Here is a 14,471-nt window from a genome sequence, read left to right on the forward strand (position 1 = left end):
TGTAGATGATGTTTTCTATGGCGGGGGGGTGGGGAATAAGAGGAAAAGAATGACCCATTGCAAAATTCAGTTTCTCCCATGGTCAAGGGCATCTATTTCATTACAAATGTAGTCCCGCCAAAACAAATATTATTTTTGAATCTTTCATTATCTTAGTCTCTGGAAATGGGCTAAAACAGCATGTGTTGGTATTAGATGCTGCAGAGCCAGCTGTCGTGCCTGGCTGCACAGTGTCTCAATGTCAGCAGTTCAAAGCACTGCAAGGCTGAATGGGAGGAAACTTGATAGGTCAGTGGAACCCAATTCCAAGTAAAAAGAACATAGCTTTCTTGTTTCTTGTTTTTTTATTTGGATTTTTTTCTTTAAAATACTTTTTTTTTTAAGTTCTATATTTTCATAAACTATGCTATGACCTCTAACCAGAATAGGCTTTAGGCTACTCCAAGTGATTGCTTTTTATATTAATTTCTACTGGCTTCTAATAATATCAGTACTCAGAGCTGTACAAAACAATGCCAGTTTGAACCATGATGTTGCCTTCTTTAGTGGAAACTTCACGGCATATATAAAGACTGTTATGGCAAAGCAGAGAAAACCCTCAGAGACAGAAAACAGAAAACTGGTATTGTAGTGCTGTGACACAGCAAAGGCAGGCCAAAACCAAACCCCCAGTAAATTATTTTTTTTTAAAAGTTGCCCCTGAAAATTCAGGAACACTGGTGTTTAACATAATGTACGCACAGACCTTGTCATTCACATGGAAGGGTCCTAATATAACTATCTGATGTATAGTTTCAGTGTGTGCTAATTCTCCATAACTCATTTGTGTAATTGTAAGTATTTCATCATAGAGGGTGAACTTGCCAGAGTACGACACGATAGCATACCCAGACATCAGCATTATTACCTCAGAAAAAAGGAGAATGTTAACAGTATACCTAAGTGGCAATGCGGATTCCCCTCCATGAAACAGAACCCCTAGAGGTTCTAGTGTCATAGTGCCCTTCATTAGTGGCCATACCAGTCTGCAGTTTGGGTATCATTAGCAATCTCTGAAATCACTGGCAAAGAAAGGCCATTCTTCATCTTACTATCAAACTACAGCACCTTTCACAATACATACATGGGATGCAGAATGCAGGACTGTAATAATACTCGACAGCTAATTCCTGAGGCAGACTGTCTGAAGCATTGCAAAAAAGGCAGCTCAGAGATTGCAACTCTGCTGTTCATTTTCAAATTCATTCTTAAACAGTAAGAAAAAAAGTGGTGAATGAGGGTCTAAACACATTGTAAAACACATGCATCTAATTCTTGTAAGCTGTAGTGCCCTCTGTTGGAAAACACGTAGACAAAGAATATGCAGTTTGGCCTACAACACAATAACAAACAAAAGTATGCCAGCTCATAAACGTATGCTGCTCAGACTACAAAACTGGATGCTTATTATAAGTGAATTTCTATCATCATTCTAAACCTCCTTCCTATGCAGCTGAAACTAATGGCATGTTGCTATATCCCTGCAACATTTTTCAGTCTAAATTTCACTTACCTTGTAGACAAATAAAATTTTTCCACCAAAAAAAAAATCATCAGAATAAAGTATCACGAGCAAATATACTTTTATAATTACAGTGGTACACATATGTAGGTAAACAACTTGAACATTAGGCAGCGTATCTTTTCTATAACCTTATATTTTACATTATGAAACTATACATTTTAGTTCTTGATATGTTATGATAGACAATGTAAATTTTCAGACTTTCCTGGTTTTCAGTTTCATTATCACAAACTAGTGGGTTCAGTAATGGTGGATCCAGCTCAGCTAAGTACCCAAGTACAATCAAGGGCTTAGACAGCATAAATGATATAAATGGCACTTGCAAAAGTTTGTGGACATGAAACTGTATCTGCAAATATTTGTGTATGCAAGTTGAAGTATAAAATTGGAGGCTGGGTTGAGGTTTTGCTAAAAATCTGTTCTTCTACACTTCAAATGATTTACAATTACTGTACTCAAAAACAGTGTCCTCATGACATTCACATTTACTATTTCAGGAGGAGGACAAATTTATGGCAGAACAAATGTAAATATCTACAAATAAGCAGCAAGTGATGTAATATTGGAAAAAGTTTAAAGTTTCCACAACACACTGTGTTTGCTTGTTGGTATCCACATATTGTAAAAGATAAAATACACCCAAACTGTACATATTATAAGGCTATATTTTTATCTCTGGGTTCTGGTGACATGTACAAACCACTTGAGCTTTGCTTTCTTGGTTTATATTGCCACCAGAAACCCTTGATAAAAATACTGCCTTATATTGTACAGTTGGGTATAGTTTATTTTCTCCATATATCATGCACTGCACTTTATTTACACACATACCCACAGAAACATGTACATGCATAACATAACTTTATTAAAAAGGTAAGATATCAATAAAGCTGCATTAACAAAGTAATACATTGTAACATCATATAGAAATTTCTTTGTTAGCAATGAGCTTTCTAAAGAGACACCTACAAGAATGTGATAAACCACAAAATCAGTACTTCCATGTTATAATTTATGCTTCCCAAACTGATAATTTCTGCTGTTCGTAGTTTGTAATATTTTATTTCCATGGAATCCTTTTAAAGTAAACAGAAATTTAACCTTCAGTATCTTTTGATTGCATAAATTTTCTATGGATAACCTATATGCTTAAAAAAAAAAGCTTTCTTCCTAAGTACTCAGAGTATTGCATAATGCACATAAAAATAAAAATCACAATATTACTGATGAAAATAATCTAAATTTTTGAGCAGCCTACTGTATTTTAACTGCCTAGTTGGGTGGGTGGGGGGAAGCAATTTGATACAAAATAATTTGCCAGCATCTACTCTTCTGACTACTCAGTACAGTGTCAATAAAAGACAAACTAATTTTAATTTGTATCTTTTAAAAATCTCTAACAATTTGAAAAGAAAAGCTGTGAATAGGCAATTCAATAGCCATTTCCTTTTGAATGATTCTCAATGTGTTTAATTAACAACTGTTTACGTAAAACATCATTTCAACAGTTCAAACATCAAAGAAAAACATGAGAATCTTGGGCACCAATCCTGGCAGAAGTACAAGCTTTTCAATCTGGACAAATACAAAGCTAGGCAGGAACAGGGAGGTGTGTACTGAAGCTTTTGCATTTCATTTTGCTCTCAGAAAACACGCAAAGGCTCCAGACTGCTGCCTGTCCCCTCTGCGAGCCAGATGCTTCCTTAGAGGGGCAGTTGCACCTAACATTTGCCATGCCCCTCCCACTCCCTTATCCTTGCTTTAATGGACATTAAAAATAGAACAAAACAGGACTGGAGATGGGAACAAAATACATGCACAACAGGCACAGTCCGCTGTACTCATTCTGCTGTAAAATGTAAAAACAAGAAAGGGCATACAAGCTGCGTCCCCTAGGACACATCCAGCTTTTTTAATATAGTAGTGCCACCACACATTTCACTTCGGATGTTGTATTATATTTATATGTCACTCAAATATTTACCATTTTCCTGAATTCTACTGTGTGTTCTGAAAGCTTGTTATAAGCCAAGTATCTTTGGTTATGTGTTTTGGCCATATAACAGCTGTGGCTGAACAGCATCAATATGCTAACTTTTCTTTCTGAAGCTTCTCATGTGACAAAAGCCACTGTTTCAGATGAGTTCCTCCTCCATAGTTGCCAGTCTGTCCACTGCTGCAAATCACTCTGTGGCATGGTATTATAATCGGGACCTGCAAAACACATACAGATACAAAAATAAGGGGTATGAATCATCCGTCTGTCTTTTCTCCAGATCATTATGAATGGTAGTTCTTGTGGTTCTCTGGACCACAGAAATGTAAATCCCTTTCTAGTGGGCCTTGAGTGGTGCCAGTAAGGCCAGGGCACTATGCAGAAGCAAGTGCTGGCACAGAGTCAGGCTCCACATACTGCTCACCCATCTATGATTTGTCTGTGGTGAATGTTATCTGCTCACTCCTGGCTCACAGAGCAGACAGTGGGAGCAGCAGACGTGGAAAGAAAGCTTCTAATGCAGAAGATTAGCCTGTCACTGTGGTTCTCATCCAGGGGCCACCTGGGGGCCGCAGACAGTTTTCACAGAGTCTATCAAGCATGGCCGGCACTGGACTTGGTAGGGTCCTGGGCAGAAAGCCAAATCCTTGCTGCACAGGATTGTCCGGGGGGGCCAACACCTATCACCTAGGGCAGAATCTGAGGTTTGAGCTATTTAGGTTCATGGGGCTCCTTGTGGTTTGAGGTCCTGGATAACTGTTTTGCTTGGTACCCTTTCATGCTGACCTTTGCTTTGATATGCAGAAACACAGTTATTGTGTCACAGCTGGGCCTTGGAATGTCGGTAGCACATTTGGGGTGCCGGGGGGAGGGGAAGGAGGCTCAGAAAGCAAAAGGTTGAGAACCCCTGGCCTCCAACAGGAATCACTTTTACCGTTCACCAGTAAGTGGGCAGAGAAACCAGACGTGGGTGGGTAGGCACCGCCAAAAACAGGGATTAGGATGGAACTACTGTGCCATTAAATTACTGGTGACATGGCTTCAAATATTAAGTTATGGGTTGGTACAGTGGTCATTTGTTGTACTGGTACATGGGAATGTCAACTGCCAAGGCCAGGACTGATTCTGGCTAATTGGATGGATGCAGGCTGGGAATGCAGTGGACACAGGATACTCAGACGTCCCAGGCTAGGAGCCTCCACCCAGCAGGCTGCTCTGCAGCAGGGTGCTGAGCTGACTGCTGGGAACTCATGGCCCCAGCATTAGGGGAACCAGCCAAGACAGCCCAGGAGGTACACCTCCCTTTCCCCCACTTTGCAGTCGGATAGAGACCTCTTCCCAGCATGCATCGGCACATCCAACTCCCCACCTCTCTTACACGCTCTCCCTCTGGCAGCTGCATGGTGCCCCCATGGCCATGGGGCCCTACGCAACTGCATGCTGTGTGTATTGGTAAGGATGGCCCTGCAGCTCAGTGAAGGATAATGGGTAACGATGTTTCATTCACAGGACAGTGGCGGAAATAAAACCGACTGCAAGCAGGCAAAAGTCCTCACAATCAGATGGCATTATGGTGGTGCACATGAAATGAGTTGGTGATTTCTGGCCAGTTCTCAGTGAACATGTCACAAATTCTGCTGCTCCAAATATCACTCTTGGCAGCATCCAGAAGAAAAAGGATGATTGAGCTATAGAGACTGAGCTACCATTTCACTCAAGAGATGATCCTCCTGTGTGAGAGTGAAACATTCAATGAAAGAGAGAGGGCTTCCCTTTCATGAGAATCACAATCTTAAAAATGTATAAGAAGAATTCAGATGATTTTAATCAAAGGAGCCTAGCTCCTTTTTAAGACTTTATTTGTACATGATGTGAAGTTCTTCTGCTGAAACAAACAGGTAAAGCACAAACTTACAGTATGTTAAGAATGCAAAGTCAATTATTTGTCATGTTGCTGAGATTCCTGCAGACACATATAGCATGTGACTTCTGTCGTTAGTGGTCCCTGTCTGGTCCAGTGCACAATAAAAATGCACTTCATATATGAAAATCTTGATGGCAGATATGAGAGGGTTTAACAGGTGTTCTTTATTCCAGAGTCAGCACAAAGAACAACCTGGTTCTCATGGTAACAACTTTTCAAATTAAACAACAGAGTAAATGGGCCCAGAAACCCCATATAACTTGTTAGCGGATTTGTTAACGACTCTCATTGGGCAGCCCTAAATTACATACCCTATTATTGTGAAAATCTGCATTTTGGAAGATGGTAAAGCATGTTTTTCAGCTGACTCTGTCCCTTTCTGAGGATCACATTCTCTTTGGCAGTGAAGAACAAACTATATGAAGACAAAGAAGCATGTCCATTGTCAACAAAATATATCCCATGTGGGTTTTTTGGTAGAGGTAAATAAATCATCCACAAATGAGATATGTACATGAAGGTATTTTTGAAATCGTTTAAGAGGTGGTGAGAAGGAAGAAAGAGATAGCACAAGGGGCAAACTCTGCCTTGAGTTAAGGGCCATGCAACCCTATTGAACCTTCAAAGTTATGGATCATGTCAGGGAAGAAAATGTGCATTCATAGGAGACACGCTCCTCCTCCCCCACCTGATTCTGAGTTGCCAATGGGGAGCACGCAGCATAACAGTGGCAAGAAAGAGACACAGGAAATTTTGAAGGGCCTTCATGGTCCCCTACTGCAGGGCCATCCATGTGCTGCTTTAAGACTAATGCAACTTGTGTTTGCTGCCAAATAAACCTACCACACTCCAGTAGTCTGGAATTGCTTGTATATGCCCTTTTTGCCAGTGGCTGGGAATTGGTTGGCACAATGTCTGTTATAGGATCTCTAGGTCACCTTCATATTCCCCGTGAAAAAGGAGAATCTATAACTTTAGACACCTTCACTCAGTGAAAGCACAGCAAAGCTGCTCTAAATCAGGGCAGGTTCTGCACCATAGTGTACGAAATAAAGGGCTCACAGAGCTCCTGATTCTGCAAAGCAGTGCATCTATGTAGACATGAATCAACCTAACTCCACATGGAGAAAAAAAAGATGACCCCCTTTCAGGGCCTGGGATATACATACCCATATAATTTGTGCTTCTCCCAAAGCTCAAAGCATACTGTAGCTTATCAGTATTCAACAGCAGAGTAGTATAACTAAAAATAGGTATTGAATTATAAATATTTGGTTATGCTGAAAATAATGTTCCAAAAGGAAAAATAATATTGATAGAGTAGGATAATATTGACTGTTTTGGGTAGGAGCTAAGTGCTGTAGCATTATAAATACCTAAAATACATAGCTAGAACAGTATTGCAGTTTTAGTAAATGGAGCATTTTCCTGGTATCCCTTTCTTACCACTTTAACAAAACTAGCAGTATTGGCTAGTGTATACAGCACTAGACTGGGACTAAGGAAACCTGGATTCTAGTCCCAGTTCTGCTACTGCCCTGCTCAGTGACTTTGGGCAAGTCACTTCACCTCTTTGTGTTTCAGTTTCCTATATGTAAAATGATACTACTTTGGTTAAGGTATTTGAGAGTTTCCCATGAAAAGTACTATAGATGATTATTATTAATACAATAATTAGTTAATAATCTGAGATTGATTTTGCATGTTTAAAGCCTATCAAAGCATACATTTAATTTGCACCCTAAACAACTTGAGCAAATGTTTCACAACTTTTTCTATGTAACATCTATATGTCAAGGGCTTTCAAAAATGTACATGAAAAAGTATAGAACATACAGATAATGTAAAAAAGTATTTAATTTTTAATTCAGTCTTACTGGTATGTAGATATCAATCTTGAAATGCACATCATGAAAATTCAGCACATCATTTTGAACCTTATAACATTTATTTTGGTAACTGGATAGTATTTCACATGCACTTATCAACTGTGAAAGGACGAAAGTACTAAAAGTACATCCATCAACATGCTGAGTATTTAAGATTCAAGATTATTTGTAGAGCTTCCTTCATCTATATTAAGAGATGCAAAACACTACACTGATTCATTTTGTATTTCACTTTATAAGGCTCAAACTATGCTTTTTGAGTACTCTAAAAGTAAGACCATAAACTTGGATTGCAAAGCTGCAAGGTGTCTAGGTGTCCTCAAAATTCAGCATTACAAGAACAAGCCCCTTGACCAGAAATGGAAGGCAAAAGGATTTACAAAAAGCTTATGATGGAAAGGAGCTAGGATAATGATACTAAGCTATAGGTTGTTAAATTATTTGTCAAAATGTAGATGTAAAGCCATCTGTAGTACATGATGGTATAAAAATCTGAATGATCTTATTTACAAGTGGCAATCCCACAAATGAATTATGCAGGATGTCTCCAATGAACGTCAATAAGATTTTTTACAGACCACCACACCATCACCTGATTTGTTAATGCCATACTTTAAGTTATTATTTAATTATTAATATTCTTTTTGCTACCTTTCCATTCTAATACATATAATAGTTACTAAGTACAGCTTTTGGATTGACGGTGTAAATAGCAATAATAAGTCGTAAAAATGCAGATATTTAAGTTAGGTTTTTTTTTATTATAATAAATCAGGGTATTCTGGTGTTATGGTCACATACCTTGCAACCTCCAGGGCTAGGCACACTCCTGATCCCACTTTACTTTGTACTGCTCAGGTGGTACAAAGTAGCAAGACTGTCTGTAGCTGGCTGCCTGAGAATTCCCTCAAGGTGTGGTAAAGACATACTGCTCTACCAGTGTAGGTCCATTCCTATGCCAACTTCCCCCTGAAGTAAAGTGTGTATTCAGGTGGAAAAGGACATGTAACCAATTCTCAGCTGGCGTATGATCCTTTGGGGACCACAGCCAGCTGGCACAAGTTAAAGCAGTCCATAGGCTGCTGTAATTCACCCTGGGGCTGGCACAGATCGTTCTATAAAGTGGAAATTGGATCCCTGATGGCCCACCACCAACATACTCTTGTATCATGCAAATCTCACCCAGATGCTTTATATATAAGAGGAAATCCGGGCATTTCATATCTCCAGTGGGATGTACCTTCTGTTCCTCTCTCGGAGAGGAATAAGAAGTTAGAACTTTGGCACAAGTCCAAAACAGATTATAGTAAGTATAACTTGATTACTTCTTTTAATCCAATCCCTCTATTTTGGGGTGGTGCTTGAATTAGGAGGACAGGGTGAGAAAGCATTTTTTATTTTAAAAATTGTATCTGCTGGAAACCGTACAGTCTGGCACAAATGAATAGATGAAGTGCAAGTGATGAAATCAAAGGTACAAAATAGAAATAAGGTATTTTATGTCATGTTTGTCATAATGTACGATGTGCATATGATTTGTTATCTACGCATGTGTATATATTCCACACAGTGTTGGAAATAATTAAAGAGAATGCATTACAATCACCCAATAATTTAAAAGATATTGACTATGACTTCAGTTTGGTTTAATTGTGGTGATCACTTTCAGATGACTAAAATAATTAAACCTGCTAAAATTTATTAGAGCCCTAAGGACATTTTGGAAGAAATACTAGCTTTAAAACCTCAGCTACCTGTAATGTAATTTTTATCAATAAGCAAGCAGTTCATAATGTTACAGCTCCATTGAAATCTTCATGCTGTGAAATCTAATTCATCCAATGCATGAATCCAGCACTTACATAGACCCTATCTCCAATGCCTTAAAACTTCTAAACACATAGATTTGTCTCCAACAAAAATAACATGAAGGGGCCTTCCAATCAATAATGGAATCCCTCTGATTCAGGTACCAGCTGAATATTTTCTCCAACTTTGCTTTTGTTCTTCTGGGTAGAGGCCCACAAGGGAAAGAGCTTGTTTTCACTCGCAGCCTCATCAATACCTAAATCCTGGTGAACAAGTGACACTGAGAAGCTGTAATCAATAGCTCCCTGTGCGTTTTTTCTTCTGGTCAAATGGTTCAGCACTACTGACAGGCCTGACACTTAGAACATGATGCTAAATCTTTATCAACAGCCATCTAGGTGACTGGCAGAACAAGACTCAGGTGGTCATTAACGCTCATGGCAATCTGTGAATAAACTAACTCCTCAATAAAGCGTTTGTTTAGAAAAAGGTGGAGAAAAAAACTCTGCACAATCTATTGATTGCCTCTGAACTGCATTTAGCAAATTCTGTCTGAGGATGAAACAGAATGGTGTTCAACTGTGGTGCTCTGCTTGTTATGAGTTTTCAATTTGACGCAATAGAAAACTGACCATCCTACTCTACTGGTTGATGGACTGAATACTTACAGAAAGCTGCCAAACTGTCAAAAATAGATCAGTGAGGCCATAATGGAAACAGCTGAAATATCAAGTTATAACATACTACAAAAATCACACATAGTGAAAAATAATCTTTCAGTTTTCTCATGTCCCATTGCTTTTTCTCCCCTATTCCCTGTTAGAAACAAATACTATAATATGAACCAGCATGTGTTCACGTTTATTGCCAGCCACCTAAGGAATTAATGCACAACTAGGTTTATGCATTTGTAACATTTTAAATCCATACTTCACAAAATTCTCTTAAATGCACAATTACTCTAGTCAATCTTGAATGTTTTAAAAATTTTGGTTGAACAATATTCTTGACTTATGTTAGATCGATATTAGTGTCAAGTTACACACTTAGTTAGGTTTTAGCCTGAACAATAAGACAAGCAGAAAGAATATAAAGAGACTTTATACAGTTATTGCTGCTGTTAACAGACCACTGAAGACATCTTACTTAAGTCACAGAATAATCATTTATGATGGCCTTGGACTAATAAGCCCAACATTCTGTATCTCCCATGAGACTCTATGATTTCTTTTTGATCCTCCTATACCATTTTAATGAGATTTTTTAATTGAACTTTATGGGTTCCCTTTGAGGACCACAGACCCAACAATCAATCTAAACTGCAGTAAACTATTTGAATTTTTTCCTGCAAAAGGTGAGCCATGCCTGCCACATCCTTGGCATAATTTGAAGTAAAGATGTTGCATCTTTCAGCTGCTGCTAGCACCTTTTCCACCTTCTCATAAAGTTGAAGGTCATTGTATGAATTATGTGAAGCAACCTAACTATAAAGGGAACTTGTACAATGTAGACTACAGAAATTAAGCACCAACCAGACATGATTCATAGAAAAACTATTTTGTTAGGTGGTAGAAAATATAAGGTATACATTTTTATTACTACCTCTGACTTCAGGCATGATAGATCTTTATGTATAGTTCTGTTTTTAAACACTTGTTTCTAATGATAATACCATTGATAACCCTCAAGAAATCATGTTTTATAATTTTAGTGACTATGGACATATTTGGACAGACACATTTATGGAGATTAAAAGTGAAAGAATAGATTCACCAGACAGGCTGCAAAACAAGACATGTTTCTAAATACTGTTACTAGTACCAGCTAACTGCCAATAACCAAATAATATGTGCAAATAAGTGCTGATATCATATATTTTGTTAAGTATTTTGCACAGCTGGCACATTAAGAATTATAGGTTATATTCACTAAATGTTATGCTGCTGTGTTATGTATAAAATATGATAACTGAAAATGGCTTTTAAAACTACACACTTTCTTTTCAGGCATATCCAGGACAGATTGGTGGTGTGGGAGGAGGCGGGCAGGACACACAATAACAAGAGTCAGCTCTTCAGAATGCTGTAGAAGCAGCAGATTTATGCATTCTGACACACTATACAAGAACAATGAATACTCAAAAAAAAGGGCATTTCCATCTTAATGAAGACATACATATTACTCACATAACAATTGTAATACAGTAGCGCTTATAAGAACTCAACCTGCAATTTCACCAAAATATTTAATAACATGTTAAAATGGATGATCTGTGTTTAGTTAATATTACCCTCCCTTATTGGAAAAAAAATCAGTTTTTAAACAGTTAACTAGTACATAGTGAAATATACTATGTCTGATGTTGTATTTCTGAAGTTTGTAAATGCAATACAAAAAGCATATTAAGAATTTTGTAAGCACATATGAGACTTTCATATGAAATAATCTACAAACACAGTATGATACCAAGTTTTGTAAATACATTGTGTTGTACTTGACAGTACAACTTATTTTAATATGATAGATTGCCTTCCAATACAATATGGTGTACATTAAGACAAGGCAATACAATGCAAACCTACAGGAAACAGTTCTCAAAGAATAACAATGTAGGTTTGTGCAAAAGGATATGTAATTGTTATTGCCTAGAAATGTACCCAGCTTTGCCCTCAGGCTGCAGTGGAGCAGCAGCATCCAAAGCAATGGTAACAGGAGGTTGTGGTGTGAAAATTCCTGCTTTTTCCCCTGTGAGCAAGGATGAAAATAGTTCTGAAAATATACAGCAAAGCTATAGCAATTTTTAAAAATGGGATCCTATTATTGCAGGTTCACTGTTTTCTGTTCCTGTTATGATGCCACACTTCAGCATGTTACAGATTACTGCAGTGTATTATAGAAAGGCAAGTACTCGTATAACACCATACCAACATTTCACAATGGAAACTTGCTAATATAAAATATTAATATTATTATACTGTAATGATGCCCCTATCTTTTTCAAAACACACTTTTACTGGCTATCACCCATACCTCTAATTAGAGGTCCCATATACATTCTACACAAGTACACATGCATAATTTTATTGTATTCCAACAGGACTGTCTTTTTCACATGCCTCTGTTGTTTTCCATTTAAATCTGCATGCTGTTCTTAGAACTACAAGTCTCAGTATGTGGGTCAGTTATGCTAGATTTCCTTTATAAATCAGGATAAATATGCAACAGTGTATGTGGCACCGTGAAAAGCAAAACTTTATGATTTGTGTATGTAAAGTCACCGCCGCTTGTGAATACAAATTTTTTGTATTCACTTTGTGGCCACATGTTGTAGTCTCTTATGTACCTTATTAAAGAAAAACTGAATATAAAAATAACATGGTAGGTCAAAGATTACAGCAGCTATGGTGCCAGAGAAATAACGATATAGTAAAGTATGGAAAGATAAACATTGCTGAGGGCATTTGGTAATGTGCTCAAGAATGGCTGAGAATGCCATAATGTTAGCAAAAGAAACCTAACAAAATATCTTTGTGAGCAGGTAACTGAGGCATCAGTTGAAAGATGAATAGGCAATATCATCCCCTTTACTGTCCTACTGTAATAATGTATGGAGCAATCAATGTTCTTTTAGCCCAAAGAGTATGGCTTCCACAGATGATAAAAGGGGATAACTATGGCCTGAAGTCCTCACATCAGCTAATGTACCATGGCCATACTGAGGTACATATCAAGTCATCCCACAGTGTCTAGTCTCAGGGAAAGGGCAAATATCCCGAAGTGCAAGCACAGTGGGGTTGAGAAGCCAAACTCTCTTTTCTTACTCCTTCCTGCACATGCTGATTCAATGACCTAATGTGTGCCAGGACCTTCATAACCTCAAGTATAATATAAAGGTCACAAGAGTGAATCCCAGTGAAACCTTGTGCCGTCTTGGTACCAACTCAGAGTTTCAGACCCTCAACTCTTGTGGATTTGATAACTCCGCTGAGCTATGCTGTTTACACCAGCTGAGGTTCTGGTCCAGTCTCTGAAGTGGGGAGAGAATCTGGCCAGCCCAGACAATCCAGAACCTCAGCTACAAAGAATTTGAGCAATACTTACAACTTTATGAATGGAAAAAACTATTTGCTCCCCTGAGGTTGCCAGAACTATTTTCTGACCCAAAGGGATGAACCAGTTTTATAACTCAGTTAAAGCCATTCACATTCTGGGACAAAGCGTCACTGGTAAGTGACAAAGGATTCCCCATCCCCAAGTGTATAAAATGTTCAAGAATAACATCATTTGTAGAGGTTGATGAATTAAATTAAAACAAGTGCAATGCTTCTTTTCAAACCTACTAACACCAAAAATGGTGGAGAATAAATCATATGAAACTGGTTTATGCATTAACGCTGATTAAAAACACTTACTGACCTTATTACTCATGGTAGAGTAGTTTTCATAGCAGGTAAATTTAACCTACTGACATTTAGCCCACAAAGCTCTCTGTCTAAACCCACCATCTTACATCAACTTTATCTGAAAGTTGACATGAACTTACAGGATTGCTTCTCATTGCTCCTCCCACTGCTCTTGCTGCTTTGCTGTTGCCTGCCAGGTCTGCTAATTGCTTGTAAGAAACCACCTCTCCGAATTTCACATCTCTCAACAGGGTCCACAGCACTTGTCTGGTGAATGAATCTGGAAAAAAGGAAGCAGCAATACACTATGCATAAAGGTGGCTTAAATAGCCAAGATAAAAATAATTAAGAACTCTTACACAAACTATGGAATGAAGAGCAACTTCTCTATTTTAAATTAAAACTGCCCAAACTCAGTCCTGTTATTGTGTTCTATATTACCGTGTTTAAATACATGATTATTAGAGTGCTTCAAGTAATTGATCACTATAAAAAGGGATTTAAGGCTTTGATTTTTCTGTATGTTTAATTTGCTTCAAGTACAATTATCCTGTTAACTCTTACAATATGGTTTTCCATTAAATTGGCAGAATATAAATTAGCACAGAGTCAAATTAAAGAAGGAAGAAATAACTGGCTCTACCTATTTTACAGAGCTCTTGTATCTCTAGTTAATTTCAAACTTCAGCTGGGACACATTGGAAAAGAAGCCCTAGAGCCAGTGGCCTTGGTATTATCCTGGCTGACTGCATTTTATAGTTGAGACCCCCAAGCTACTGTTCAGAATTCTAGACATTATACAGTGTAAGGACTGGCTGTGACCTTCAATGTACAGTATAGCATTAATGATAAGGGCATGACAAATAAAATAACATCATTATTTTAG

At 38.0% G+C, this 14,471-nt stretch overlaps 1 protein-coding gene across 1 annotated transcript in view; it reads right to left on the reverse strand.

Annotated features, from left to right (window-relative positions):
- Positions 1-1,605: 1,605 nt before the first annotated feature.
- The window catches only part of MGMT (O-6-methylguanine-DNA methyltransferase), a 356,731-nt gene continuing 343,865 nt past the window's right edge, over positions 1,606-14,471 (reverse strand). Inside the window, exons 5-6 of the mRNA XM_075000457.1 lie at positions 13,726-13,865; positions 1,606-3,778 (exon numbers count right to left, since the gene is read on the reverse strand). Coding sequence (XP_074856558.1) covers positions 3,647-3,778; positions 13,726-13,865 — 272 coding nt within the window. The 3' untranslated portion in view covers positions 1,606-3,646. The remainder of the gene's footprint in view (positions 3,779-13,725; positions 13,866-14,471) is intronic.

The sequence above is a fragment of the Carettochelys insculpta genome, chromosome 7 (genome assembly GCF_033958435.1).
Source record: "Carettochelys insculpta isolate YL-2023 chromosome 7, ASM3395843v1, whole genome shotgun sequence".
NCBI classification, from domain to species: Eukaryota; Metazoa; Chordata; order Testudines; family Carettochelyidae; genus Carettochelys; species Carettochelys insculpta.